Raw genomic sequence first — 25,932 nt, forward strand, 5'->3', positions numbered from 1 at the left:
AAATGGATTTCGACATCCGGCGACGAGGGAAATGGGTTTATAGTCGGCGGCGAAGTAGAGGGGCGGGGAGGGCACAGGCAGGGCTTGTGTGAGAAGTCTACGTAGGCAAGGGGTCCCACTTGAGCTGATAAGAAATCTCGAACTCGCAAAGCAGTCGAATGAAGTTGCCAATCTCGAAGGGTCTGCTTCTACTTCTTCGTTTGCGACAGGCGCGTATATTCGCGATAAAAAAGAAATTCTGGAAGCCGTCCGAAACGAGCACACGTAGACGTATTATGATGTAACTACTTTTCATCGGCAGCACTTTCATGGAATTCTCTTTTATTAGGTGTATTCGGAGAGTACAAATTAATTGTTGATCCCTTTTTTTTAAACGGTTGTTTATTTAAAGCAAAATAAATTAAATTAAAGCAAATAAAATAAATTCAAAGCAAATTATTACAAGCAAAACGATACAATAGTATTATTACATTGTTTTGTAAACCCTTTCATTTTTATTTTCTCCACATCCACTTTTTTGTCTTTAATTATTTTGTTCGCCTCTATTTTACGTCGCATCGACATCGAGGTCATTAGCGGCGATCTTTAATAGTTATCTTAATGGAAGGGGAGAATTTTTAATTTTTGTATTTCTACAAACTATTTCTGTAAACTAGTTAATAATATCCAATAATTAATTAATCGACGAAATTTTTATTACATCCGGGTGTAGAGCGAAATGTTAAAGCAATTTACGATTTTGTCAATAAAATGGAAAACGATTTGAAAACGTGCAATTAATCGATTGTTCTGCGAACGGTTCTTTTACTTGAAAATAATTTCGATCGCTTTCCATGTATTTTAAATATATTTGCTCCATCTCAGAGATAACTCACAAAATTGTTTGTCGAAGTTTCGATCCAACCAAAATACATAGTGGCTCGTCAAAATATATGGATAACAATTATAGAAAAGTTTTACAGAAAACTGTTCTGAATTTTATAAGCATCATAAATAGATATGACTACTAAAACAATATGGTTGTAGTTTTAAACGAAATCGTAAATATATATGAGAGTTATAAAATATTTATTACAGATATATATACACTCTTTGTGGTCGACACAAAAATATATGACCAGTTAATTACTGCCCGATAAATTTTAACTACCTTCAGTTCCGACGGCAAATGGACGATACAGATTTTTATGCTTCTTATACCTGTCCGAAAATTATTTCCTTTCATTTCGCATAGTTCTCATTATTCAATTTTTAATAAATATCAAATTTACATATTTTGATCTTTTTATTATTTATTAGTAAAAGCTCTAGAATCTTAATAGTCTAATCTTAAGTCTAATCTTGATAGTTCTAATCGCATTTATGCGCTTATGGCACTGACGAAAGAAATGCTAAAAAGTATCGTGTCGCGTTAATTATTATGATTGTAGAATTTTGCTATGGTTAGTGCTCGCGCACATTTCATTCTCGTTATCTCCATTATGCTCGTGCCATTACATATTCTATTTTCAAAGTTGAAATTCAGTTTCATTCGTTTATTAATCAGAAACAGAAATTAATTCTCCTCAAATTCAATTCAGAGCCACGAATCAATCCAGATATCTATTAAATTATAAAAGGAATAGTTTTGTTTTTGGTTAAGCAAGTACCTTAAATATGAAGGAAATACACGAATTTAAACGAACTGAAAGTAAAAAATTTTAACATTCCTCTGATCAAACATCGGCATGATTCTCTCATAAACCTTTCCTCGTGAAAGCTGTAACTCGGTGTGCATATTTTACTTCTTATGGACTGTAAAACTGTAACTCGGGGTTGATTACGAATTCCAACGGCGAATTATATCTCTACCGTTCACCTGATTGTTCCGGAAATGCGAGTGTTGGAATTGCAGATAAAGTTTTCGGGTTTTCCAGCGAAACGCGGGCAACTGAATTTTATGTGTTTTCCCGCGTATCGCTTCGACTGATATTAAACGGTAGATGGAATTCAATTAATTCGCGGGTCTGCCCTCTACCGTCATTGGGAGTTTATGATTCGGAAACACTGTGAAAACATCCACGGCTAATATTAACGAAATTATTCCAATGATCGTGGCTCGCGTAATCAGGGCACACCGCCATCGCGAATTATAGCAAACGTTCTGAACATTTTTCTGTCAAACGTTTACATAATGTTAGGAAATTCGTTCGAATTAACCAGCGAGCAGGAATCCCGCACGAGTGACGATCAATTGCGTAGGTTAATTCGGCAAAAAAGCAACGGACTCGCTGATCCTATGGTCTGCGAATTTCATCATCGACTCAGAGACAAACGAACGTTTGCATACAGGATGAGTCATTTGATTCTTTCATCACAATTTTTCTTGTAAACCATATGTTTCGAACAAAAGCTATTTGATATAAAAAGGAGCGTATACGGCTATAGTTAATTTCTAGCTATTTTCCTTTTTGGAAATTAAGGCGAAAGAATTAAACGACTCATCCTCTGTATTAACAGGATCTGAAATCATCGAGCAAAAATGTAGACACTTTTATGAAACGCATTACTAACACCAAAATCCAAATGGACAATTTCAATATTCTTTTTTACCACCGTTGTCATTTTTGTCATAACATATTCGTGTAAATCGAATTTCATTAGGATGTGCAAGATCTGGAAAGGTTACAGAAATAATGGCTGTAAAATTGTAATCTTTCACTTGTAATTTTGTTAACTATAATACAGTAGAGCCTCTCTTATCAGAAGATTTATTTTTTTAATATCCCGATACCAAAGCATTTTATTACTTAAAAATTTTACTCAAATTCTCTACCAGATGATAATGAATCTAAATAACAAAATGATTAGATTATAGAATTACATTATATTATAGAATTAGATTATAAATTATAGAACGCTTTTATACCAGAATATTGTAAAAATAAATGTTCGGATAAGGGAGTCTCTACTATACTTTGACTTTCTATAATTTCTGTGACAATAGCTCATCAGTTCACGCGTTGAAAAAATTGCTAAAATATTAATTTGATAAAATGGTAACAAATTGGTAACTCGATATTAACGCAAGATATTCCGTTGATTCAGCCAAGCACGATCAATAACCTCATTGAGAAATCGTTCAGCCAGCGGCGAGTATTGCTGTCGAGGGGATCGGGCGGACGAAAAACTGCCGCAGTAAGAATTGCGGTATCAAGTAGTCGCACAATTTGTCGCGGTCAACCTTTCCATGGGTGAAATTTAATATCACTGCCGGCGGGGCAATTTTTCGGAACGACGCAAAGATACCTGAGACAATTCCGGCGCATCCCCCGAAACCGCTAATAGCAATTTACCCGACGCGTAGATCCAGGTAGCGCGTAATTAAGCCCCGCACCGTTGGCCGACCCTCTATCGTTCCTCTAAACGCGTTCCCGTCGTTCCATAAACGAGAACCGAGCAGATTTTGCGGCCACGTAGGGCCTGTAGCGCCGTTATGAAACCCTGGAAGTGTACCGACCGCATTAGTAGCACTACGACCCCTCGAGGTATCCAGCTATATTTGAGAAAATCTACACTTTTCATCCGCGCGCCACGGCCTCGGATGTTCCTTCGAACCCTTCAACGGGAAACGGGCTGCAAAACCGGCGACAAAATGCTGCGGGACCCCTGGAAATCGATCGGGCAGATTTCAGCGACGTCGGATCGCATCGGCGGCAGACCTCGTTGACGCGAAACCACGTTGTCGTAGGACATAGTCGATATAAAAATTCATAAATATTCACATTCGCGTGATCATCCGAATTCATCAACATCGAAACTCATCGACGTCAACTTTGACATCAGGCTTCAGTGAATTTAGATAGCACTGAAAGCAGTTGTGATGAACAGTAATGTTGGCTGACGATAACTTTAATAAATAAAATAATATAATAAATATAATAATTCATAAATATAATGAAATTCATAAATATTCACTTTCGTGATCATCCAAATTCGTCAACATCGAAACTCATCGACGTCAACTTTGACGTCAGGATTCAGTGAATTTAGATAGCACTGAAAGCAGTTGTGATGAACAAAAATGTTGGCTGACGATAACTTTAATAAATAAAATAATATAGTAAATATAATAATAATAAAATTTAATTTCAGCCAATCAGCTATGAAATGGACTTAACCCTTTGCACTCGAGTGGCGACTCTGAGGTACCAGTGAAATTTGTTACATCCCGTTTTAAGATAATTTTGATATTAACAAAGTTTAGAGATTTAAAAAATTGTGAAGAGAGAAAAAATTGTGAGAGAGAATTTCATTTACGTAAAATGCATTTTGTCATATAAAATAAAAATACTATAAGTTAGGAAAAAATGATTTTATATTTACAGTTAAAATAGCTTCGAGTGCAAAGGATTAATACTTTAACACATTAATTTTACAACTTATTCGTTCACGCTAGCCTTTCCAGTCTAGAGTCTGTTGTAATTTATCTTCTTTGATTTAACCAAGAACGATTTAAGCATTACCAACATTGCAGTTGCGATCTTCCTCGAAATTATAGTAACAAATAAGAATGTAAACATTCGCCGCAGGTCTTGTGAAACGTATGATAATAACTATTTTCAATGATTTTATGATCAAAAAAGATCTGTATTTCACAAAGGAATGCGAAATCAGCAAATCGATGACTTAAACTCCCACTGATTTAAGGTATCTTACATCGACACACGTCGATTTTCAACATAAAGTAATCGACTTTGCGAGAAATCACGGCTTCGATCGATTGGTATCGAGCGAAAAAGAAGAAAACGCCGATTAAAAGATCTATCTATATTTTACAAAGAAATGCGAAATCAGTAAACGAATGACTAAACTACATAAAAATTATATTGTAATTTAAAAACGTTTCTTCACATTTCGATATTAATCTGTCTTGATATCATTAGTAGAGTTTTTTCAAGAAGATTTCATAAAAATCAATTGTTTTTAAAGGCATTACACGAGTGTCTCACTTTAATGACTGATAATGGCCGTTCGGTAACGTTCTAATTAAATTATGAAATAATAACAAAAACAGCCGCGGAACAGCCGGTGCTTTACAAATTCTAACGAGATACGAAATTCGACTAATTATCGGGCGGCACTACTTTCAGGCGATTTTAATGAAGTTGTTCAACCTATAAATTAATTTCCGTACAGAGAGAGAGAGAGAGAGAGAGAGAGAGAGAGAGAGAGAGAGAGAGAGAGTTACAGAAACTGCTAATCAAAATGATCCCGAATATCTGTGTAATTAACCGGTTTTATTACTTAACATTTAATGCCCTTAATGTTGCTAAACTGTAATTTAAATCTAAATGCACACTTGGAATAACACAAAGTCGCATTGCGCAATCATTTATCGAAAGTATTAGAGATACGCCGAGTGTTAAATTTTTTTATTAGAAAACAAAATAAGAAATAACAAAATTTAATATGTCTTATTCGACATACATAAAGTTAATTATACATACATTATACTATACTGTACTATACTATACTATACTATACTATACTATACTATACTATACTATACTATACTATACTGTACTATACTATACTATACTATACTATACTGTACTATACTATACTATACTATACTACACTATACTACACTACACTATACACTACATTCTATACTACTCTCTACACTATATGTAACAAAAATAATAATAAAAATAACTACATAATTAACTTTCTATATTTCGAATAAGACATATTAAATTTTGTTATTTCTTCATTTTATTTTTTAATAAAAAGATTACATAATTATATAATTAAAAAATGTACATACATAATTATAAAAAAGTTAATTATATAAAGTTAATTATGCCCGAAAACAAACCAAAGGCACAGCAATTGGTCACCGCACAATAACCGACTCCTCGTCCTTATGGTCGGCGAAGTGATTACCGATGAAATGATCGTCGACGATGTATAAAGGGTCTTCGGTATCGCCTTCGTGACAACAAATCTCATCGAATCCGTGGTTTCGTAAAAACCAAAACATTTACGACTACCATGTAATCTCGCCGCGTATCGCAATGCTTTCCCGCAAATACCCCCGAATACGGCGGGGGTTGCGGAGGGGACAAAGGACGGGGAATGGTTATCCGGCGCGGTCAAAGGATTCGAGGGGCGTGTACGGTCGATGTAAACAATGTCTCAGCCTGTGTATGTAATACTTCCTGCGACCCGGACAAAGTAATCAGAATGGGGGAGGGTCGCCGGCGAGCAGAGGCGACGGGACATCGGCCCTCGACCGTATGCAGGAGCCGTATGCGTCGGGGACGAAACTTCTCGATAGTGAATTATGCCGCGGCCGTGTCTCGAATCCCAGCCCCAACATTCCGGATTCCGCGGACGTATTCTTCCCCGCCGGTTCGTGAACGGACTCGAAACCCTCGAACAAAGCGTGCACCGCGCGGTTCGCGGCTTAATTCCCTTTCGATTCGCTACTTGTTGCGCTAATTCAAGCCAGCCGCTGATGCGTGGTTTCCTTCGCCGCGGTGTAGCCAGGTTCTTGGCCCGGGAACATAATTGAGACCGGTGTTTCCTAAGATCATCGCTCGCCGGCTGTTCCACGGGTCACACGGTAATCTCGCGTTCTGCGGTGACGTACGTTCCAAGAGCGTCGCGGCAATCTCTCCGGCAACTGGAAATGCAACGAGAAGCAATGCAATTGGGGATCTTTCTGGGAAAAGGGCCCAGAGGTCTATGAGCCCCTTTTCGGTAAATCGTTTCTAATTAATTGACAAATGTTTAAAAATGTTCTCCTAAAATTTTATGTCGATATTCCGACAATTGAGATCACTGCAGTGCTTTTTGTTTACTTGGTCTTTGCTGCCTGACTAACTTTGTCGTCTAACAATTGCCAAATGTTGAAAAATGTTCCCCTAAAATTTTATGTCAATATTCCGACAATTGAGACCACTGCGGTGCATTTTGTTTACTTGGCCTTTGTTGCCTAACTAACTTTGTTGTCTAACAATTGTCAAATGTTTAAAAATGTTTCCCTACAATTTTATGTCGATATTCCAACAATTGAGATCACTGCAGTGCTTTTTGTTTACTTGGTCTTTGCTGCCTGACTAACTTTGTCGTCTAACAACTGACAAATGTTGAAAAATTTTCCCCTAAACTTTTATGTCAATATTCCGACAATTGAGACCACTGCGGTGCATTTTGTTTACTTGGTCTTTGTTGTCTAACAATTGTCAAATGTTTAAAAATGTTCCCCTAAAATTTTATGTCAATATTCCAACAATTGAGATCACTGCAGTGCTTTTTGTTTACTTGGTCTTTGCTACCTAACTAACTTTGTCGTCTAACAATTGCCAAATGTTTAAAAATGTTCCCCTAAAATTTTATGTCAATATTCCAACAATTGAGATCACTGCAGTGCTTTTTGTTTACTTGGTCTTTGCTGCCTAACTAACTTTGTCGTCTAATAATTGCCAAATGTTTAAAAATGTTCCCCTAAAATTTTATGTCGATATTCCGACAATTGAGATCACTGCGGTGCTGTTTGTTTACTTGGTATTTGCTGCCTAACTAACTTTGTTGTCTAACAATTGCCAAATGTTTAAAAATGTTCCCCTAAAATTTTATGTCAATATTCCAACTAATGAGATCATTGCAGTGCTTTTTGTTTACTTGGTCTCTATTGCCTAACTAACTTTGTTGTCTAACAACTGCCAAATGTTGAAAAATGTTCCCCTAAAATTTTATGTCAATATTCCAACAAATGAGACCACTGCGATGCGTTTTGTTTACTTGGTCTCTGCTGCGTATAAGCTCGGCAAACGTTCACACGCCCGGTTTTTGTTTCAGTTCGCGATGATGAAATTCTCTTATTACGGTGTTTGCTTGTTGTTAGTTGTTCGGAAGGTTTCTAGAGTGAAAGCAGTGTACTGCAACGTATTGAATTATCAGTACGTAATTTTTGAGTTGATATTTTGTGAACTGAAGAAAGTGAAATTGAGTTGAACGTGAGAAATGGCAGAAACTGCCATCGTAATAATAACAATTATTCTTAATAATAAGAAGAAATTGTTATAATAATAATTAATAATTTCTTCATAATAGTAAGAAATTGTTATAATAATAATTAATAATTTCTTCATAATAGTAAGAAATTGTTATAATAATAATTAATAATTTCTCCATAATAATAAGAAATTATTATAATAATAATTAATAATTTCTTCATAATAGTAAGAAATTGTTATAATAATAATTAATAATTTCTTCATAATAGTAAGAAATTGTTATAATAATAATTAATAATTTCTCCATAATAATAAGAAATTGTTATAATAATAATTAATAATTTCTTCATAATAGTAAGAAATTGTTATAATAATAATTAATAATTTCTTCATAATAGTAAGAAATTGTTATAATAATAATTAATAATTTCTTCATAATAATAAGAAATTGTTATAATAATAATTAATAATTTCTTCATAATAATAATTTCTGTTTACGAAAGAAGAAATTAAAAGGAGAAGAACGCAAATGGTGAAGGATATATTAGAAGCAGAGGTGTTATAGTAAGAAAGAAGAAATTCGCATACTTCGCATCATATTCTGGTACACCCACAACGTTCGATTTATGGAAAAATCGGTACAGTGTACAACAGCTTAAAAACGTTGAACTTTATTCTGTGGACTTTTCACGAGTAAAAGAAGCGAAAGAAAAAGATGTTCGCGACTTGTATAAATATGTATTTAGATGATGAACGCTGCCAATGGTTAGACAGAATGTTTAAAGAAAGTAATGAACCGTAATAAAAGATTAAATATTTAAAGTGGACAAACTTGTTAAAAGTAATATTTTCTATTTTTCTCAAACACCTCAAATAATATAAACTGTATGGTTTTTTGAAAATATGTAGTGTAAATAGCAAAATTACTTTTATAGCATTAATTACTCATTTTTCCTCGATTTATGGAATAAGGGCCCCATAGAATCCTTAAAATATGTTGTTTATTTTCAAAATGGTATTAGTGTGTGTTACAAATTTATACTGAAGGTCTTTAAGAGGTTGACAAATTTCATTATGAGCCACTTAGGTAATAATTCAAGCATAGTTATATGTTGATAAAACTAAAACGAAAACTTCTGACGCGATATACTCAATTCGACATTTTGGCTTATGGGAAAAAGAAAGGTCCTCAGCTCCAATTTTGGAAAAACTTGGCTCGTTTTTAAAGTAGTTGACAATCGGTAACTGTGAAAAGTAAGATTTCACCGAAATCGGTTGACCTTCGTGTGAACTGTAAACAATTAAAGATCGCGAAAATCGCAGGACGCGTCAAGCTGGTTTCTGCGCCAGCTCCTTTAGCTACTAATAAAACAATTAAATGACGAGAAATAAAATCACGAACACATATCCCTTGTCTATCACGAGCCTACTAGTCATATATATGATAATCATTTCTGGCCCGATTATTCGACCACGTCTCTCAGACGTGGTTGTAGGACAAAGGCTTAATAACTAAATTGTAATTAAATCCTTTACAAAGCTGAACAAACTTCCATTTTCTAAAAATCGGAGCCCCAAATAAAAAAGCGTTGTACCAAATTTGTTTCTTATTTTTTCATGTAGAATTAACCTTGCTCGATTCTACTGTAAATTCCGGTCCACCCTGTGTTACAAGAAAAATAAATTTCAAAAGCTTATGATATATACTTATATGTATAGTATATATAATATAGTATATATGTATATATATATATATATTACATTATATAGTATTATAATATAATATATAGTATATTATATATGTATATATATATATATAGTATATAGTATATTATATTATATAGTATTATAATATAATATATATAGTATATAGTATATTATATAGTATTATAATATAGTTTATATAGTATATAATATTATATTATTATTATTATCATCGGTTCCGAACCGATCGAGTTAAATCACGGTACAACGTGAAGGAAACCTTGCAATAATGAGAGTTTGACATCGAACGCGTATCTCCGCCCGCAAAAGATCTAGATTGCTATCATTGCCGACGGGAGGGGCGAAACAGTAATGGATGTTCGAGACAGGCGGCCGATATTCAGACGATCCCTGCCGATCAACGACGATATCTGGAATAACGATTTACGTTTTCCTTCCAGGAATCCGAACGTGATCGATCACCACAACCGAAACGACACACTTTTGCCTGCCAGCCGAGAGAAGAACCGCTTCCGCAGCGTGACATGGGATCAATACGACCCGGTGCATCAAAAGTACCTGGAAATCAGTGAGTAATCATTCAACAAACACTCCGCTCATTGTTCTCACAATTATCGAATTCAAATTATAGGTATTGTAGGTATTCATATAATGCTGTTTGAATTGAAGTCTATTTCAAAATTAATTCTACAGAATTTTATTTCAAAATGTTTGTAGCATGACGCTATTTAAAAAGTGTGCGCAATGAGACGCTATTTAAAGTTATACAGAATTATAGACTGAGAGTAGCCTTCACATTGTTACCGACATTTAAACGAAAACTTAACAAAGTATCATATTTGTATATTTCTATATTAGAAATAATAGAAAATAGAAATATCCAAATATAATATTTGTATAATATAAAATTTGTATAATAACAAAATATCATATTTGTATATTTTTATATTAGAAATAATAGAAAATAGATATATTCAAATATGATATTTTGTTATTATACAGATATTATATTTGAATATTTCAATTTGCTATTATTTCTAATATAGAAATATACAAATATGATATTTTGTTATTATACAAATTTTATATTATACAAATATTATATTTGTATATTTTTATTTTCTATTATTTCTAACATAGAAATATACACATATGATATTTTGTTACGTTCTTTTTACATATACAGGTTGACTCGGTCAAAGAAGACCACCTACAGTGCTGTGAGTAATTATAAACTCAAAGTAACTTTTACACTTTTATAGATATTTAAACAAAAACCAAGAGAAAAACTGTATTTGAATATTTCTATATTAGAAATAATAGAAAATAGAAATATACGAATATGATATATCGTTAAGATTTTGTTTAAATATCGCTGAAAGTGTATAAGTTACTTCGAGTCTATAATTATTCACACCATTGTAGATGAATGCAATTTTACAATAGCAAAGATTTTAATACAATTCTACGTTTACGTCGTGTTCTGTATGATCCTATTTTGGAAAAGCGTTCTATGAAATTCTGTGTCGGTATATCGGTGTTGCATAAAATTCTGTTTCAGAAATTAAAATTTTAAAATTAGAAATTAGGATTTAAAAATTCTAAAGTTATAGGACTACTTTCGACAGAGTTAAACAATACAACAATAATGTTTAAATAGTAACTGGTCGAATTAGAGTGCTTTCTCGGAGCCTTTCTTCCCACTAATACAAATTCTTTACTAATTAAACCCATTTCCGATGCAATCCACACGCTACATCCTTCGTTCATTATTCTAGTACACTCTTTATTTATTATATCACTATTCTATTATAACATAATTACTATATTATTTACTTTACATAATTTTAAATAAAATCATGTCACACCGACTTGCTGAATAATTACAAAAACGTTACAAAAGCTTCCGAAATAGAATCGTACAGAATTCATTTCTTACCTTCGCATTCGTCTCGGAAATATCGTTGTATCACGATCGAATAATCCGCGGTAATTTCAAGCTCGCGTACTTAACGCGGCGATCTTCTCAGAGCGTATTGAATATTTCGCAGAGAAATTCAGCGCGAAATAATTCGGTGCGAGTCGAATTAGCCGGTACGAAGAGAGAGGCCCCGCGGCCACGTTTCATCGCGGCGCGCGTACGTGCAAGGAAAACCGTGGAAAATGAAGTAGCGTGGCAGAAACGCCTGCTGCGCTCGCCTACTCGCTTGTCCGGCCCACGTGAGAGAGCCGAGCGAGAGACTTTTCGCGAGGTCATTTTTATTTTCAGCGGCTCTTGAGCGCGGCAGATGACGTGAAAGGAACCCTTTGACCTGAAAAAGAATTTGCGGTCTTTTTCCCCGCCGGTACTTCCTCCTTTCTCGCCCTCTCCTCTCCTTCCATTCCACGCGCCTTTTTCCTCCGGTTTTTACCCGCGCCCCGTCGCTATTTCTCGCTCCTTTCCTCGGCCCCCGTCCTTTTCCCGCCGGCACACCACGCATTTTCTTTTTTTTTCGCCACGTAACGTTACGACGAACGCCGCGCCGCTCAGGCATGATTCCATTAGCATTTGAAGGCAATGTGAGAGCACTAATTAAGCTAATTAGGAGTGTTTCATGACAGCGATGTTCTTGATGCGCCGTGTAACCCGCCTGCGGGGGTGGGGCCGGGGCCGGGGGATGGAGGAACGCAGCGGGCGCGCATAAAAATGTAGCGGACTAATTGAAATAAAAAGGATATCCAGCCGAGTATAATTGAGCCGAGGGGTTCAACCCGGCTTGTAAATAGCTCTGAGGATTCGTTTAATGAGTACTTTAGAATCGTCGACCGGCTCGGCTCGCCTCGTCGCGAACGTGCGCGTCGAAGAATCAAGAGAAATTATCCAACCGCGTGGCTTTCGCATCAGACCGCGTTCAATTATAGAGGGCGGGCGATAAATCGTGGCGCGACCGACCACAGGACGATTCCACATGGAGAGAAATACTACTGTGATCAAAAAGTAAGGTGAAATTGTCATTTAAAACTTCCGGGCATTAGGAAGGCAGGTAATTTTTTTTTCCTAGGTTGGTAGGACTGTCTGTAACATTTGCCAAGTGTCTGTTTGTCAAAAGGTTTAATTATCTTCGAGTTACACGTGTTTTTGTAAACGACCAAAAGTGAATTTTTCGATTTTTACAATGGGTGATTTTGTTGAGCAAAGAACTTGCATCAAATTTTGTTTGCGGAACGAATATTCTTGTGCGGACACGTTGAAAATGTTACGGAAGGCCTTTGGTGATCAAACTATGGCACAAAAAAACGTTTATAAGTGGTACAACGAGTTCAAAGCGGGCCGAGAAAGCGTTGAAAACGAACCGCGCTCTGGACGACCATCAACGTCTACCGACGAGGGCCACGTCCAAAAAAATCGAAGATTTGGTGCTTGAAAATCGTCGACTGACAATGAGAGACCTCGCTGATAGTGTTGGAATATCATTTGGCTCAGTCCAAACCATTTTGAAGGATGTTTCGTGTCTCAAACGCGTCAAGTCTCGATTGGTGCCATGTCATACTGCATTGGTTCTTGGCGACTTTTTTGCCAAAAACTCGACTCATATCGTTCCGCAACCACCGTATTCGCCTGATTTGGCTCCGTGCGACTTCTGGTTATTCAGCAAACTCAAAAAGCCAATGCGGGGACGCCGTTTTGACACGATTGAGGAGATAAAAACCGAATCGAAGAAGGTCTTGAAGGCTATACCGGAAAAAGACTATTCCGACTGTTTCGAGGACTGGAAAAAGCGTCCGAAACAGTGCGTTTTATCGGACGGGGATTACTTTGAAGGGGATGAAATTGATTTGGAAGAATAAACAAAGAATTTACATTTTATAAACAAATTCAGCTTACTTTTTGATCACAGTAGTATGTCGGAAAAAGAAAATTAACACTTCTCTCATTCAAGATTGCGTTTTCGAGAAACATAAGTTCAAAGATTTGCAAAATTTTGTTTCTAATTTGAAAACTCTTTGTAACTTGGAAACTGTTTGTCCAAATGAGTACGTTTTTTATTACTTCTTCTACAAGAAACTAGTTTAGTAATCTATAAAGTTTCTTTAAAAACAAACGATGACTCGATTTCTCGATTGATACGTTACTATAGTTCGTTAGAGAAAAACGAAGATCTACAGATTGATCATTTTTTATGAATCGTAACGTTAACGAATATAGTAAGGATAATGAAATCGAAACAAACATTAATCCAAAATATAATATTGACAAAATATTATGTCACATAATATCGACACAAATATAAATCGTTCCGACGTTTCTATCGGAAATACAAAAACAATGCGGAGAAACCACGCACGTCGACGCTTTTTTAACCTTTAACATTAATTTATAGCTATTTAGGACCAAAAACAATTCATAAATTGTATGCCGCTATATTCGGAAAACTCTCATTTACCTTTTGAGACCGATTTCTAACGTTTTTACTTTTCACGCGATACCTCATTTTTGGCGAAAATTTTGGGTTTTCACCAAAACTGAGGGTGATGGAACAATTCGGTTTTCGGATTCTTGTTCGGAGAGTTCTGCAAGAATTTCATAGTGGCTATAGGAAATCAGAAAAAAAGTTTGATTTTGTCGGATGTTTATTTTTGATTATGGTCGCATAATTCGGTATCGCAAAAATCCCGATTTCGAACAAACACATTTCTAACACCGTCGTAAACCAAACAATGATTCTAACGAAATATAAATTACCGTGAGATCGCTAATAAATAAAATATACCACGCGTAAATTGATAAAATCAAAAAAAATATTTTTCTCACTATGAGCCACGATATCGAGAAACGTCGGCGCTATGAATCGAGCCCGGCACTTTTTGCCGAAAATTTTGGGTTTTTACAAAAGCTCGTTCTTTTTTTCGAAAACGGAGAGTAACAATTCGGTTATTCTGTAGCAATTCGGTTTCCGGATTCTTGTTCTAGAGGAAATCAGGTAAAAAGTATGATTTTGTAGGACAGTGCAATAGATCGCAACGTTACCATTAATTATGGTTGCATAATACGGTATCGCAAAAATCTCGATTTCGAACAAACACATTTCTAACACCGTCGTAAACCAAACAATGATTCTAACGAAATATAAATTACCGTGAGATCGCTAATAAATAAAATATACCACGCGTAAATTGGTAAAATCAGAAAAAATATTTTTCTCACTATGAGCCACGATATCGAGAAACGTAGGCGCTATGAATCGAGCCCGGCACTTTTTGTCGAAAATTTTGGGTTTTTATAAAAGCTCGTTCTTTTTTTCGAAAACTGAGAGTAACAATTCGGTTATTTTGTAGCAATTCGGTTTTCGGATTCTTGTTGTAGAGGAAATCAGGTAAAAAGTTTGATTTTGTAGGACAGTGCAATAGATCGCAACGTTACCATTAATTATGGTTGCATAATTCGGTATCGCAAAAATCCCGATTTCGAACAAACACATTTCTAACACCGTCGTAAACCAAACAATGATTCTAACGAAATATAAATTACCGTGCGTTCGCTAATAAATAAAATATACCACGCGTAAATTGATAAAATCAGAAAAAATATTTTTCTCACTATGAGCCACGATATCGAGAAACGTAGGCGCTATGAATCGAGCCCGGCGCTATCAACGTTGGGATTAATATTAGTCCTGACCGATTCGCATATCCTGCCGGTAATAACGGGCTGATGTAATCGTCCTTCGTAGTCCATCGAGGTCGGACGACCGCGATGAAATATTGAGCTGTCAAGTGTGTGCCAGAGGTCTATGATACTTGAGTGGACCAGAAACCCAACGTATCAGACGATCGTTTCACTAATGAGTGATCAATAGCCGCGCATAATCGCGCCGAATGCTGCTTAACCGCACGCTCGGCCGCACTATCAGCCGGGTCCTATGGCGCATAATTTATTATTATCGTTAGCCCCGTCCCTCGAAATTCATTAGGCGCTAATTAACTCAGCCGCTATTAACGATATTATCGAATTTCGCGAGGACCGTTAACGAGTGTCCTGGGACCGAACTGACACCAATTACCGCCTACACTTTCGTATCGTTATAATTCGAGCTTTAGACCGGTTCCGCTTTGAACAAAAATGCTTCAAAGTCTCCTGGGATTATCCTAATTATCAACGTCCAGCAGCCATCCCGGAATCGTCGGGTTATAATCCCGGAGAAAACTTGAACCTCTTGGAGGTACATAAATTTCGATATATTGCTTGTTTGTGCGAAAATCTGATGACCCGATGGAAAAATAAGAAAAGGAGTAGAGTAGAATTTTCTTGTCTAATTATCGTACATATAATTATTTATCGAAACCGCATTTATCGAGAATCTGAAGCTATCAACCCTTTCGCTACGGCAGCTCCATCCGCCGAAGTATCGTCACTGAACGGAAACTCGCTCTGGAAATATACACAGTGCGCGTGGTTTCTGTATATATGTTGTTCTAAGTCTTAAATAATAATTGTGCCGAATAAAACAATCGTTGCTCTAATGTAACAAGTGTATTTACATTTTTAATTTAAAAAGACTTACAAAATTATAGGTAGCATAGGTATTTATATAATTACAAAGCCTAACGATTAAATGTTTAATATAATTACTAACCAGACGAAAATTATTAAAATATAATAATATGTAAAAACTAATAATATAATTCTGTGTGATATATTTGAAAGCAAGGATCTATACAAAGGCCAACATCGCAATCTTTGCACTCGTACCGCGAATCCGTTCTTTTATCATTTTTGCTACAAATTACACATCTGCGTGTTCTGTATGCGCTTCATTTCGATGTTGCATATATGCGGAGCCCGTACCCACAGATCGTCGAGTGGATGCCGCATATACAGGGTGTCCCGAAAATGTCTCGTAATCCGGAAATGGGAGGTTTCTGAGGTCATTTGAAGAAACTTTTTCCTTTGCGAAAATTTTCTCCGAGGCTTCGTTTACGAGTTATTAACGAAAAACACTGACCAATAAGAGGCGAGCTCGACTGGCGCGCGGCGGCCCAGCCAACGACTGCACGGAGTCCAGTTCCGCTCATTGACTCGGCCGTCTCGCGCCAAATGATCTCGCCTCTGATTGGTCACTGTTTTTCGTTAATAACTCGTAAACGAAGCCGCGGATTGCATTTTCGCTAAGGAAAAATTTGCTTCAAACGACCTCAGGAATCCCCTACTTTCGGATTGCGAGACATTTTTGGGACATCCTGTATGCGACGCTCGGCGCGAAAGGGTTAATCCGCCAGAACGACAATACTCTTGCAACGACAAAATCCTCGCCTTGGACTAAAGAACATGATAGAAAAAGACACGGTTAATCGATCGATGTGTTTGGAAAAAAAACATTGCCACGAACGAATGATATTTGAAGACCGACCGCGTTTCTATTTAAAGTGCGAAGGATCGTGCGAGGCGGGGATCGAATTCGAGATATCGTTAAATATAGATATTCCTCGGTGTAGCGCGAGCCCTTCAGTTTTTCCGGCACATGCCTCGGGAGAAGAGAAAAGAATGGCACACTTTCGGACGGCAACTGCTCCGGAACGTATCTCGTCGATGGTTTCGAAGCTATTCCACAACGGCGGTGGTGAGCTGTACCATAGAACGGATCGGCGGGTGCGGCGGAACACAGGTGGAAGTCAAACAGACACAACGGAACACGTTCGCCGAGTCACCATTTCTCAGAAGGCGGTGAAAAATCACAGCGGAACGATGGCCCGCATTCCGCCTCGGATCGTCTCCGGTTCCTCGCCGCGATCCGAGAAAAAAAGAACCGTGGAAATAGACCGGATGCGGAGCGAACGCCTCGTGATTAATTTTTTTTCTTTTGTCTTCCTTATCTGACCGAATGAGGGCCCCAGGCCATTCCGCGATTCGTCGCGGGATCCTTCGCGCGGCAGGACTTTTTTGCCACGTGTCGAAATCCTTCGAAGACAACAATGCCGGTTATTGAACGCGTTTTACCACTGCCGCGATAAATATTCGTACACCGAGTTTCCGGTGTTCGACAAAATTTTCCATTTTTTCAATCTTAATTCTCTCGTGATAAAAGGAACAGTCGGGCGACGATTAACTTGGACTTAAATGTTCGGAGTTTAAAATTGAAATAATAAAGTTGAAATAATTTCTTCGAAACGTCGCATTATCATATTATGATGCTAACGTTTTGTCAATTTTCAAAATTCGTTTTCGTTGTAATATGTTCGGGCAAACTGAATTTTATTAGGAAGTAATCCGAAAGTGGCGGGTTCCTTAGGTTATTTGAAGCAACTTTTTCCTTTACAAACATTTTCTCCGAGGCACCATTAACGAGTTATTAACGAAGAACGGTGACCAATGAGAGGCGAGCTCAGCTGGTACGAGGCGACCGAGCCAATGAGCGGAACTGGGCTTCGTACGCTGGTTGGCTGGGCCGGCTCGCGTCAGCCGTTCTCAATTATTATTGGTCACTGTTTTTCGTTAATAACTCGTTAACGGTGCTTCGGAGAAAATTTTTGTAAAGGAAGAAGCTGCTTCAAATGATCTGAGGAAACTGCTATTTCTGGATTGCAAGACATTTTTGGGACACCCTGTAGATCATCTTTGAAATCTTCATGTTATTACAATGCAAAGGGTTAATGGTGTCCGTTAAACTTCAGCGTATTTTTGGATCGTGTTTTCGTAAATTGATTTACGTTGAATCAAAACGCTTTTTAAGTCGTAACATATTCGAACAGAGTAAATTTTATTATTACTTTTAACACGGAGAACAATTACAGAGGCAATATGATTTCCACGAATTCGAACAGTCCAGTTTCAATTTCCTTGATGAAACTGCCTCGAAGTTATGGGATTTTTGGCGGATTTGTTGCGGCAATTGACTCGATAACCGATGCAATTACGCGAAACTCACGATCGTCCATTAACTTCGACATAAACGCATCCCGTTTCACCATCGATTAGAAGCCTTGTTTCTCCGGCGCTGAAGCAGGATCAACCGCAGGACTAAAACAACCGCTCGACCGTCATAATTTACTTGTAGTGCACGTCTCGGCCGTTTTCCATCTTCTGTACTCACCGCACGTAGGCAAACTCCCTTAACCATCGGAGCAAACTTCCTTGGTTCCGCGAAATAATTTTATCCGCAACTAAACGCGACGATCGACTAGCTTCTTCCAGATTTTGCGCGCACGAATCTGTTCAACTTCGATCGAGGAATAGGGGTCGTTCTGGGTCGCCTACCGTATTCTGAATTGTACGCTGGTAGAACTTGAAATTTTAATAGATTTCCATGTTCAACCGATACTGGGTTGCAATCATTGAACATTGAATCGACGTCGCGACGCACAGAAATTAACCTTTTGCACTCGAAGTCGAGTTATTGTTAAAAAAAAAACAGTTTTTCCCACAGTTTTTCCATTTTATACGACCTAGTGCATTTTATGCGTATGGAATTGAATATTGTGACCCATGCAACAGTCACGCTTTCAACAGCCCTTTAAATATAAACTGATTAATAAAATTATTTCGAGACGTGACATAATTTTTAATGGTGCCTCGGGGTCGTCTACCGTATTCTAAACTGTACGCTAATAGAACTTGAAATTTTAATGGATTTTCATGTTCAACCGATACTGCGTTGCAATCATTGAACATTGAATCGACGTCGCGACGCACACAAATTAACCTTTTGCACTCGAGGCCGAATTATCTTAAAATTTAAAACAGTTTTTCCCACAGTTTTTCCATTTTATACGACCTAGTGCATTTTATGCGTATGGAATTGAATATTGTGACCCATGCAACAGTCACGCTTTCAACAGCCCTTTAAATATAAACTGATTAATAAAATTATTTCGAGACGTGACATAATTTTTAATGGCGCCTCGGGGTCGCCTACCATATTTTGAACTGAACGCTGATCGTGCACCTATAACTTCCAAAACATAAGTCGTACGAAAAAATTTTGTATACAAAAGATGCGTGGCTTAAAGGGGTACATTACGTAGTGCATTTATTTTTTTATACAGATGGAGGCGTTTCGATGATTTGAAGGTCAACTTTGTCTTTTTAAATAGATTACTATACTTTTTACATCAAAACATGGAAGAATATCGAATTCTGAATAAAAAAGTATTGACCTTTGTTAGCCCTAAACCTAACAGCTACCGAGTAATTTCACTTTATTTCTTGAAAATTTTCATCGCGTAATGTCAAGTTGGAAATTCAACCTTGTCACAGATTTCCGCAGGTCAGCGAAAAGTGAAGAAAATCTTCGAAAAAGAAACTTAAATTTGCACAGATGAGTTTACCTTGGTCAGCTATCGAACGGTATAATACTCATTAAAAAACCTCTAAGAGCAATTTATTAATTTATTATTTTTATTATTTAATTATTACTATTTATTATTTAATTATTATTATTTATTATTTAATCATTACTATTTATTATTTAATCATTACTATTTATTATTTAATCATTACTATTTATGATTTAATCATTACTATTTATTATTTAATTATTACTATTTATTATTTAATCATTACTATTTATTATTTAATCATTACTATTTATGATTTAATCATTACTATTTATTATTTAGTCATTACTATTTATTATTTAAGCATTACTATTTATTATTTAATCATTACTATTTATTATTTAATTATTACTATTTATTATTTAATTTATTTCCCCCTAAAGGGCAAAGGTCTTTTCCAGGTTAAAAAATCTTCTTACCACATTCTCCCTATTTTTCGCCGATCCTGCGACATTTCAGTTTCAACGTAAAACAGACTTTCATCGCTTTATCCCGTGTCTATCGAAAGTTCTTTGATTTTCACTCAACTTCGTCACCCGCCGCGCGACGTCTAGACAATTCCAGACCGAATTCGCATACTTTCGCGAGCCACCGTTACATCTTACCAGTCCCCCTATCGTGCAGTTTGTCAGCCAGTGTCGTTCAGCATTCGGAGGTGTACACGTACGGGCGGGCGGTTGGGCGCAAACACGCTGCAACTGCGGCGCAGTTTCCGGTTGCTCGTGGCGGAGGTGTCGTGCACGCGATCGCGTAATGGGGCTGTCGTGTGCCACAGCTGCGACGCGGCCCGAGTTCGGCTATTCGCGAACTACAGGCGGGCGCGTTTGCCGCATCTGTACAATCTGCATCCTGTACGGAGGCTCCCCCCCTCCGCCCCTCCATCCACGCGCGACGTCTTACCGTCCGCGACAATGAAACACGGCCGGAAAAAGAGCGTCGTCAGATATGGAAATGAAATCGCGGCGAGTGGATTGCCGCTTCTTTCGCGTTGATCGGAACGTCGCATAGTGGGACGGATCTCCGAAAACAATAGATCCCCCAAATGAATAGTATCGTTATGTATAATATATAATATAATTATAATATAATATATATTATTATTATATTATATTATTATATAATTATATATATTATAATATATATTATTATTATATTATATTATTATATAATTATATATATATTATAATATATTATATTATTATATAATTATATATATATTATAATATATATTATATTATATTATGTTTATATTATGTTTTCATTATAAGTAAAACAGTTCTAAGGGTTTTTTGGATCGTAGAATCCGATTATGGTATTATTTTTTTAATGCGATAACAAATTATGTTTATAAAATACTAAATTCGTTTAATTAATTAATCGTTCAAACTTATGTCCTCGTTTCTCACATATTTTATAGTATCTATATGAAAATAGGTATTCAGGTTACAGTTATATCGTATAATGAATTTTTACAATAGACTAAAACACATGTATATCATTTTTGTCATTTTACTGCATTTAATGATATGTTGTAAATCATTGTATGACATAAACTCAATAAATACTATTATGTCGTGGATAAAAAAATACAGTGTCCCGTTTAAAAATGTTGATTTAAGGTGACATTAATTACTTATGGATCCTAATAACGTTATATATATATAATAATAATATATACCTTGACATAACCTTGACATAACGTCATATATATAATAATAATATATACCTTGACATAACCTTGACATAACGTTATATATATAATAATAATATATACCTTGACATAACCTTGACATAACGTTATATATATAATACTATATATAACGTTATTAGGATCCATAAGTAATTAATTATTATTATATATTATATTATATATAATATATAATATATTATTATCATATATTATATATATATATATATATATATATATATATATATATATATATATATATATAATAACGTTATATGTGTATATATATACTATATAAATAATGTTAGGAAATAACCTAACCAAAATTAGGTTGAACTTTTAGTTAGCTGATCTATCGCATGTTTCTAACGTTATTGGGATTCATAAGTATAATAATTGATGCCATACAACTTAATTTTCCAACGTTAATTTAATTAAACAAAATACCTTAATATTATGGTCATTTTGAAGTTGACATGGCAGTCAAAGTGTTAGGGTCTTCACGATGCTTCGTTAACCTTGTTTGTCATCAATGTTTCCATTCATTTCTTGGTGTCAGAAAAGTAATTTCAGCTATATATATTTTTAAAAATAATCTTTTTCATTTACGCACTGTCTGAAACCGTTGAACTTTGATCTGTACTCGTACCATTTTATCTACGCTTTAAAATATGCCAAATAATCGAAGAACGTGATGTCAATCAATCAATTTTATATTATATTTAATATCATGATGAATATCCTCGCTAAAAACAGCTAACCGGTTGAGTTAGTTAAACAAATGAACGTTAGCAATAAAATTGAAAGAAACAAAATAGCCATTTCATTGGAACTTCCAATACTACAAAACGCGATACAGACAGTCGGTAACTTCGTCATCGAATTACTTCAAACGCTGCAGTACTCTATCCGGAGGAACTTCGAGGCAGCTTCTGAATAAATGAGCGTCTTTCGGATCGAATTCTATTATCCGCGAATTGAAATTCAGCAGAAATACCTGTCAAGCATAATTCCGCGGCCGATCGTAAACTGTCACCGGCGAGCGATTTCAATTAAAGGGAAACTAGCGGGCAGCCGGGGCTCGGGATAAAACGACCCGCGGGCGCCGCGTTATTCGTAATTTGATGGGTTCGTCAACAAACCGATGCCGTTCGAAAAGTTTCCTAACGTTCGCAGCCGCGGCAGCGTTATCATTCCGCATATTCGTTTGCAAATTAAATTACCCGAATATCGGAGGGGCTGAACGGAGCGGAGTACACGCGCCGGGCAGGAGCATAGAATATGTATAGAACGTTTTCAGCGTATTTCACGAAAGGAATAGCAAAAGAGTGCCTGGCGGCACGTGTGCCCCGCGGCATATGTAAACCTCTCATTGGTATTTTTCCGCGGCACGCCCGGCCGGTCAAAGTAGATCGGAAATTTACCCTGGCACGGTCTCGTAAATATGGAGAAAAATAATTCGCCAGCGATATCGCGAATCCAGCGTCGAGCACGGGCCCCACGTGAAAATACAGTGACGAAAATAACACGCGGCACCCGCGCACACCTCCGGGTACACGTATCCGGAACAATACATATAATGCGCCGGGGAAATGCCGGTGGCCGAAATAAATCGACGCGATTCAATTAATTCGTTGTTATCGGAAAATATTTTGTCTATGTAGTTTCTTGAACATTATTGTTTTCATCGGCTAGACACTGACACGCGCGAAATTTCGCTTTGAAATGTCGTATCTTTTATTTTTGTGTTCGCACTGCACGCACAAAAATATGCCAGACGATTAAACCCTTTGACTGCGGCGCACCCTCCGAGAGAACCATCGATATGGACGGCGCAATATTCGCATATTAGTCGCTGCGACTGGTTGCCCAAAATGATAGCAGGACATTCGACATCGTTCTCAGGGGTTAAAAAGGAATAAATAATCGCGAATAAATTAAAAAAATATCCGGTTCTTAATCTATTTCGAGCGTAATGTTCTAAGCCAGTTTTAATTTGCTTGCACATTGCTTCAATAATAATTATAATAATATTGTAATAATAGTTATAATAATTATAATAATAATAATATTGTAATAATAATTATGACAATAATAATATTGTAATAATAGTTATAATAATAATATTATAACAATAGTTATAATAATAATATTATTATTATAATAATAGTTATAATAACAATATTATTATTATTATAATAGTTATAATAATATTATAATAACAGATATAATAATAATATTAAGCCAATAATCTAAGCCATTTTTAATTTACTTGCACATTACATCAATAATAATTATAATAATAATATTATAATTATAGTTATAATAACAATAATAATATTATTATTATTATAGTTATAATAATAATAATATTGTAATATAGTTATAATAATAATATTATAATAATAGTTATAATAACAATATTATTATTATAATAAAAGTTATAATAATATTATAATAATCTAAGCCATTTTTAATTTATTTGCACATTACATCAATAATAATTATAATAATAATATTATAATAATAGTTATAATAATAATATTATAATAATAGTTATAATAACAATAATATTATTATTATAGTTATGATAATTATTAAAATAATATTTAATATAAGACGTTAATAAATATGGCGCATATTTACGTCTTCCGTATATATTGATAGACTCGTGAGAACGTACATATACGCTTTTCGTAGTCAAAGGGTTAAGAACGCGATGCCAAGGAAACAATAATGATAAATTTTCCGGTTACGTGTCGACACGATGAGAGAAAGGTCTCTGCACAGAGTTTTACAATTTCGAAGGGATTCGTACGTTGAATTATGGTTATGAGATCGTCGATATTGCCGAATGATGAAAGCCTTCCAGCTCTGTTATGGTCCGGCAACGCATATTTGGGACGCAAACGCGATGGAAATTAATGTCCGATTGAAGCAATATATTTATCGTATATTTATCGACGTTCTATTATGTCGCATATTTGTAGTCTTCTTTACGTCGGATCATCCGTAAACCCTGTTTCTCGAACTGCGTATGCAATTTAAATATTTCGAATCGAATAAAATTTTAACCGATTCTACATCGAATTTATTTCATATTTGTATTGGCGATGTGTAATTTTTCGTTTTGATTGGTCAATGTTCGTTTCCAAAGAGATTGGGAATGACGAAAATGACGAAAATGACAAAAATGACAAAAATAACAAAAATGACAAAAATGACAAAAATGACGAAAATCATGCTACGTCACGTAAAAACAGAGTAGATGTAATACATATTTTCTTTGTTTAATAATACTCCGTTGTTCCAGCAATTTACGATGACTACGAGAAATTACAAGCGTGAAACGTTTTACCAATTTTCGACCGATTGTAATAAAATTGTTGTAGTACGTCAGAAGCGAATCTTTCGAAGACCTTTAATTTTTCCTTTTTCATACGCAGAACGTATATATTGGGTTGGCAACTAAGTAATTGCCGATTTGTTCAATGAAATAAAAAATTTCTTTTTACTTGGAATGGAGTTTAATCTGTAATGTATTTTTCAGTTTGTTCGATGATCTTTTGCCATCTCTCTGACAACTTGAAAATTCCACGCTCGTAGAAAGTCTGATCCTTTTCGGCCAAAAACTGAGTTAAGTGAGATTTTACAACGTCATCATCGTTAAAAGTTTTACCACGAAGGGAGTTGTCCAGGGATCGAAATAAGTGGTGATCCGATGGCGCGAGATCAGGACTATATGGTGGGTGTAACATCAATTCCCAACCAATGTCCATCAATTTTTGCCGAGTGGACAAAGACGTGTGCGGCCTAGCATTGTTCTGCTGGAAAATGACATCTTTACGATTGACCAATTCTGGTCGCTTTTCCTTGACCACTGCATTCAATTTGTCCAGTTGCTAACACTCACGGATAATAAAAAATAACATAATAATAATAATAATAATAATAATAATAATTCTATAGTATAACATTTACGGATATCATAAAAATGGGAGTGAGAGACATCTATAACTGAAATTGGCAATTACTTAGTTGCCAACCCAATAATATTAGACCGTTAAGATCGATTGTTCTCGCATCGGAATTGTTGAGCGATTCACTGTAGATATTCACAATTTTAGTTATTTCAAGCGCTGTTTTAAATTATAGATATGTGTTCTTCTAGGAAATTGTTAACCGAACACGTTTTGTTAATTG

At 35.8% G+C, this 25,932-nt stretch overlaps 1 protein-coding gene across 2 annotated transcripts in view; it reads left to right on the forward strand.

Annotated features, from left to right (window-relative positions):
* NLG-4 (neuroligin 4) overlaps window positions 1–25,932 on the forward strand; it is a 918,748-nt gene that overhangs the window by 763,229 nt on the left and 129,587 nt on the right. For both annotated transcript variants that reach the window (XM_033465261.2, XM_033465262.2), the window contains exon 10: window positions 10,172–10,299. In XM_033465261.2, the coding sequence (XP_033321152.1) occupies window positions 10,172–10,299 (128 nt within the window). The remainder of the gene's footprint in view (window positions 1–10,171; window positions 10,300–25,932) is intronic.

Source organism: Megalopta genalis, chromosome 8, assembly GCF_051020955.1.
Source record: "Megalopta genalis isolate 19385.01 chromosome 8, iyMegGena1_principal, whole genome shotgun sequence".
Taxonomy (NCBI): domain Eukaryota; kingdom Metazoa; phylum Arthropoda; class Insecta; order Hymenoptera; family Halictidae; genus Megalopta; species Megalopta genalis.